Below are 6000 nucleotides of genomic sequence, written 5' to 3' on the forward strand. Positions count from 1 at the left end.
TACCTAAAGTGGGTGTAGTTCTGCAGGTATATCTTTGTACATTGAAATGTTGGTGCCTCCAGTCGTATTGGAGTAAGAAGGATGGAGCAAGAGGTGAATCTGAAGCCCAAAAAGTTAGTCACGGGGAGAGAGTTACTCTACGCTGCTGCTTCAGCCGTTCTCTTTTTCTAGTTCATGCTTAACCAGAGTGCAGCAGCATTGGGGGCGTGGTTGGGTGAAGTGTGGGAGTTGTCCTGCTCCTTACAATGTTGGATGCAATCAAAGGATTGGCTCTCATGTTATGTGGTTTTCTCTCATTTAGTTGGAGGCACTGGAATTCGATTTCTGGTTGTTGCCACAACTTTTAGCTTTAGGCTTGTGCTGGTATCTCTGCTATTGTTTATAGTAGTTATTAGACTGTTGTTATTCCTTGTAAGAAGAGTAGTTGCTTATTGTGGAGGATTACCTCTTGCTCTTGAAGTCATTGGAACTTGTTTATATGGAAGGACGAAAAAATAATGGAACAGAGTATTGTCAATATTAGACAATAATCCCCGGTTAGACAATAATTGAGTAAGATTATTCTTTATATATGGTCTTCATTTTTGGTCATGATTTGGTGGTTAAGAACACAACTGTCTATCTGATATGTAGTGAATAAATTGACTTAGAAAAGGAACATGTGCCAAAGAAAAAATCTCTCCTTAAATTTATAAAGAAAACTCTAATGTGAGTTCTAGTAAGTAATTCATCTTTGAGAACTTTTAGTTATGGAATTAATCCTTGTGTCCTTCATTGCAATTTAATTTTTCTGATCTTTTCCTTGTTTTTCTTTTAGTATAGCTCATAGTTACGAGATTCATACTTATTTTACCCTGTTTCTCACTCCTCACATTGTGCTTCCTTGGCTTTACTTGAACTGTTTATTGTATTTGCTTTGTCGTTGTTACTTTTGTCATTCAGAAAACCAACAAGACTCAAACAAAACATAATTAACAGATACATCTAATAAACCATTCTTTCTACCAAAAGTTTTTCAAATAACGAAAACAACTTGTGCCAAATAGTGAGCCAGATTTGATCCTGCTGCACAAGTTCCTCACCAGAAAAAACCATTGAAACATATGATCCTCGATGCCCTTTCTTTTCTCAAATTGCCACCATGTTGATATCCCTTGATCCACCAGCACCAATCCTGCTACTTAGAGATCTCCAACAGGCTCCCACTCCCTCTCAGCTCCCTTTTTGGCCGAGCAGAATCTTCTTCGACACCAATCTGATTTGCTTTCTCTGCATCTTCCAAATCTTGAATATCACTCGTCCTTTGCCTTACCAACTCCATCTTTATTGCCTCCTTTAGCCCATCTTAGTGTTGTACTACTAGGCACGTACCTGCATCAAACCACCTTTCTCAACCATAAACTGCACAAATAATGTATAACTTAGCATAATTCTTGTTTCCTTCAAAATCCAATAAACCATTGCCCATTATATTCACACTTCTCCTTTCTTCAAATATTGTAATTGTTAGAGTAGAAATGAAAATATTAGTCTTAATTAATTATCTCTTAGGTTGTTGATTGTTGGGATATCATTTATCTATTTTTCTTTCTCAACTTCTCTTAGTAGATATTATCTTGAGCAAATATTTTTAAAACAAACTAATATTTTTGTATTATAATACATTAAAGGGCTAAAGGCATCTTTGTGGCAACTTCAATCTTTAGTTGTCGTTGGTTCAGAACATGGAATGGTTTCATGTAAATCGTAGTTGGATGTACGATAGATGTTATATTGGCAGAGGGGGTTTAAAAGAAAGTTTTGTGAATGGGGTTGAAGAGTTTGTCATTAAAGCTTGTCAACAACAGTCTTATTTGAATGAAAGGAAGCTTAGATGTCCATGCGATAAATGTCAATGTACAAATATTTTTCCAATTGAAATGGTCAAGCTTCACCTCTATAAAAATGGTTTCATGTATGATTATCATGTTTGGATTCATCATGGTGAACAAGTGCCACATGTTAATGACAATGACGATCACGTTCGTGTTTCAAGTAGTGATGTACATGTGGATGAAAGTGAACAATTTGTAGCAATGCAAGACATGGTGTACGATGCTCTTGGGTAACATGAGACATTTGAACCATCTAATTTTAATAACAGAGAGGAGCCTCCCAATGAAGAAGCTCAGAGATTTTATGATCTGTTGTTAGAGGCTAATGAGCCATTGTTTGAAGGGGCTGTAGATTCTAAATTATCAATGTGTATGAAATTGTTAGCTTGCAAGTGTAATTGGAATGTTCCTAACCAATGCTTAGATTTCATCACAACAATGTTGTCGGATGCTACACCAATAAAAGAGGGTTTGCCAAAAAGTTATTATGATGCTAAGAGGTTAGTGTCAATGTTGGGGTTGAAGGCTAAGAGGATAGATTGTTGTGTAAAAGGTTGTATGCTTTTTTATGACAATGAATATGGGAAAAATGATGGACGACTACTACAGTGTAAATTTTGTCATCATGCACGATATCATGACCCAAAAGTTGGAACAAGTAAAAGAAAACCAATTCCTCTGAAAAGAATGTTCTATTTTCCTATAATTCCAAGATTACAAAGATTGTTTGCATCTATGCAAACTTCAGGACAAATGACATGGCACTATGATAATAGAAGACCTTCGGGTGTGCTACGACATCCCTTAGATGGTGAAGCTTGGAAACATTTTGATCAATTACATCCTGAATTTGCCGCTGAGCCACGTAATATACGACCTGGTTTATGCTCTGATGGATTTAATCCATATATTCAAGCATCAACAAAACCTTACTCTTGTTGGCCAGTAATTGTCACCCCATATAATCTTCCTCCTGAAATGTGCATGTCTAGACCCTATATGTTTTTGAGTTGTCTCATTCCCGGTCCACATAATCCGAAGGCTCGTATCGATGTTTATTTGCAACCACTTATCGATGATCTTAAAAAGTTGCGGAGTGGTGTTCAAACATACGATATTTCAAGGAAGCAAAACTTTATGATGCAAGCAAGTCTAATGTGGACAATTAATGACTTCCCAGCATATGGCATGTTGTCTGGTTAGGGGACTCAAGGTAAATTGGCTTGCCCATATTGCTTGGAGCACACAAAGGCCTTTAGATTAGAACATGAAAAAAAAATAGTTGGTTTGACTCACACCGTAGGTTCCTGCCTAATGATCATACATTTAGGAGGAATAAAAAGGCTTTCAAAAAGGACAAAGTTGAAATGGGTGGACCACCACCTATGTTGACATCTGAAGAGGTTTGGAATATAGTTAGGAATCTACCAACAGTCATAGATGAGCCTCACATGTCCAAATTACCAGGTTATGGAGAGTGGCATAATTGGACAAAAAGAAATATCTTTTGGGATCTTCCATATTGGAAAGATAATTTATTGAGGCACAATCTTGATATTATGCATATAGAGAAAAATTTCTTTGACAATATATTTAACACCGTCATGGATGTAAAAGGTAAAACAAAGGACAATGATAAGGCAAGAAAATACCTAACATTGCATTGTAGGAGACCTGATTTGGAGTTAAAGTTGCAAGCTAATGGAAAGATTCTAAAACCAAAAGCAAATTACACTTTAACTACAGGGGAATCGAAGTTAGTTTATCAATGGATAAAAGAACTTCGTATGCCTGATGGTTATTCTTCAAATTTGGCAAGATGTGTGGATGTAGACAAGGGGAAGATGCTTGGAATGAAAAGTCATGATTGCCATACTTTCATTCATTACCAGTGGATGTTTTGAATCCACTTATCAAAGTCAGCCATTTCTTCAAAGATTTGTGCTCGGAAACAATAAAGGATCATGACTTGGTTAGAATGGAAGAAAATATTTCAATCATTCTTTGCAAGTTGGAGAGAGTATTCCCCCCTGCATTCTTTGATTCAATGGAACACCTTCCAATTCATCTTGCAAATGAAGCAAGACTTGGTGGACCAGTTCAATATAGATGGATGTATCCATTTGAAAGGTATGAAAAATATTATTGTTATTATGTCAACATAGTTCATTTATTTGTCTAAATCCATCTCCAATTTACTTAATTATAGGTTTATGGGTGATTCTAAACGCTTAGTGAAAAATAAGGCTCAAGTTGAAGGATCAATTTCTGCATCTTACTTGCACCAAGAAACAATTCACTTTTGTTTCCACTATTTCAAGAACTTCATGTTGTCACCACGAAATCGTAGAAATGAAATACCTCGTGGAATTGAAAGTTTTCCATCAATGTTATCCATCTTTAAGCAGCCTGGTCGTTCTTCAGGAAAAAAGTTAATCCATTGGTTCAATCATAAAGAATGGAACTCTGTCCATGTTCATGTTTTGATCAATTGCAACGAAGTAAAACCATACCTCGAGTGAGTATATCAAATAATTGACTTCAATTTTTGACAAAATTGATCCTCTAAATAAACCATTCTTGATTGTGTTAATATGTTTCACAGTTCATTCTTGCAATCTAAACAAATAAGCTCATCAAATGCATCAAATGATATACATGCATATTTCCCTGAATGGTTTACGGGCCAGGTATGATCAACTCAATGTGATTAAGTTATGTCTTATATAACCTAAAAAAATATAAATAAGTCAGTATCTCTTGCCTTTGTAGGTTACAAGTGAGCCTTTAAATGTAAGAAACATACACTTAAGGGAATTATCATATGGCCCTTTCACATGTGCTAATGAATGGCACACTTACTTCGTCAATGGGTACAAATTTCACACTCATGCATGGAGCAAGGGGAAAAAAACAATAAATAGTGGTGTTTATGTAAAGGGGCTCACGGAAGGAGGCCATGATGATTTCTATGGATTCATTGAACACATATATGAGCTAGAGTACAATTCTTCGAGCTCCCCAAAGAAAGTGGTGGTATTTTATTGTCAGTGGTTTGATCCATCACATAGAGGTACAATAGTGGATCCTAAATATGGAATTGTGGACATTCACATGGAGAAAAGGTATTTACCCTTTGATCCATTTATCCTTGCACATAATGTAAGACAAGTATATTATGTCCCCTATCCGACATCAAGAAAGGACAAAAAAAGTTGGTGTGTTGCAATTAAAACAAAGCCTAGAGGTCGCATTGAATCTCTTGATATGGAAGATGATGTTCCTTACCAAATAGATGAAATGTCACATGTAAATGAAGTAATTAAAGTTGAAGGTATTTCAGGATTCCAACATTCGCAGGTTCATGTTGAAGAAGTGGACGAAGATAATGAATTTCAAGATTTTCAAGAAGAGGATAATGAAAAGGAGTTTGAAGATAGTGAAAATGGGGACACTGAAAATGATTATACTGGAGAGGATGGTGAAGATGGGCAACTTGAACGAAATGATTCAGAAGAAGACAATGAAGAACATGAATTTGATGATGATTGAATTATGTGTTATGAATACATTATGTGATTGTTAGTGTTGCTATTTTCTTGTTTATGTAATAACACAATGATTCTTCTGTGAAAGAAACTTTTATTATGTTGTGTGTTTTTAATTGCAGTATGTTCCTTTCATTTATAATTGATAATATAATTTTTTTGTTATAGATGTCTTCAGGAGGATGTGACCAACCAAAACCTTACTTATCTGGTCAAAATAAGGGGAAAAGGGTAATGAAGCGTAAAAGGCCACGATATGTGCTTAAAGTAAATATTCCACCCTCACCAAATGCACCCATTGCACATGTACCTTCGCCATTCCCAACTCCTGCACATACATCTTCTCCTACCCCAGGTCTCACGCCTATCTCTACCGCTGCATCTTTTCCACGTCCTACGACTGCAGACATACCTTTTCAATCAAGAAGAGACAATTCTCCCACCACATCTTCCCCAACCCCAGTTGTGGCATCAGCGCCTTTTCCATCAGGTACAAGACCCTCAACATCATCAGTACCATCACCATTGCCAAGGGTTACACCATTATCAACACCCTCACCGCTATCAGTGCCTTCTAG

At 36.3% G+C, this 6000-nt stretch overlaps 1 protein-coding gene across 1 annotated transcript; it reads left to right on the forward strand.

Annotated features, from left to right (window-relative positions):
- Positions 1-1724: 1724 nt before the first annotated feature.
- Positions 1725-3077, forward strand: LOC137809699 (uncharacterized). The gene is made up of 2 exons (XM_068610797.1): positions 1725-2089; positions 2144-3077. The coding sequence occupies exons 1-2, from the start codon at positions 1725-1727 to the stop codon at positions 3075-3077; spliced, it is 1299 nt and encodes a 432-aa protein (XP_068466898.1).
- Positions 3078-6000: the final 2923 nt, after the last annotated feature.

The sequence above is a fragment of the Phaseolus vulgaris genome, chromosome 11 (assembly GCF_000499845.2).
Source record: "Phaseolus vulgaris cultivar G19833 chromosome 11, P. vulgaris v2.0, whole genome shotgun sequence".
NCBI lineage: Eukaryota > Viridiplantae > Streptophyta > Magnoliopsida > Fabales > Fabaceae > Phaseolus > Phaseolus vulgaris.

What these genes read in the sequence shown, in the direction of transcription:
- LOC137809699 (XM_068610797.1), top strand. Translation starts at nt 1,725, where the DNA reads ATGGAATGGTTTCATGTAAATCGTAGTTGGATGTACGATAGATGTTAT. An exon ending in GTAGCAATGCAAGACATGGT is followed by an intron (nt 2,090 to 2,143) that starts GTACGATGCTCT and finishes TTTTAATAACAG; the next exon opens with AGAGGAGCCTCCCAATGAAG.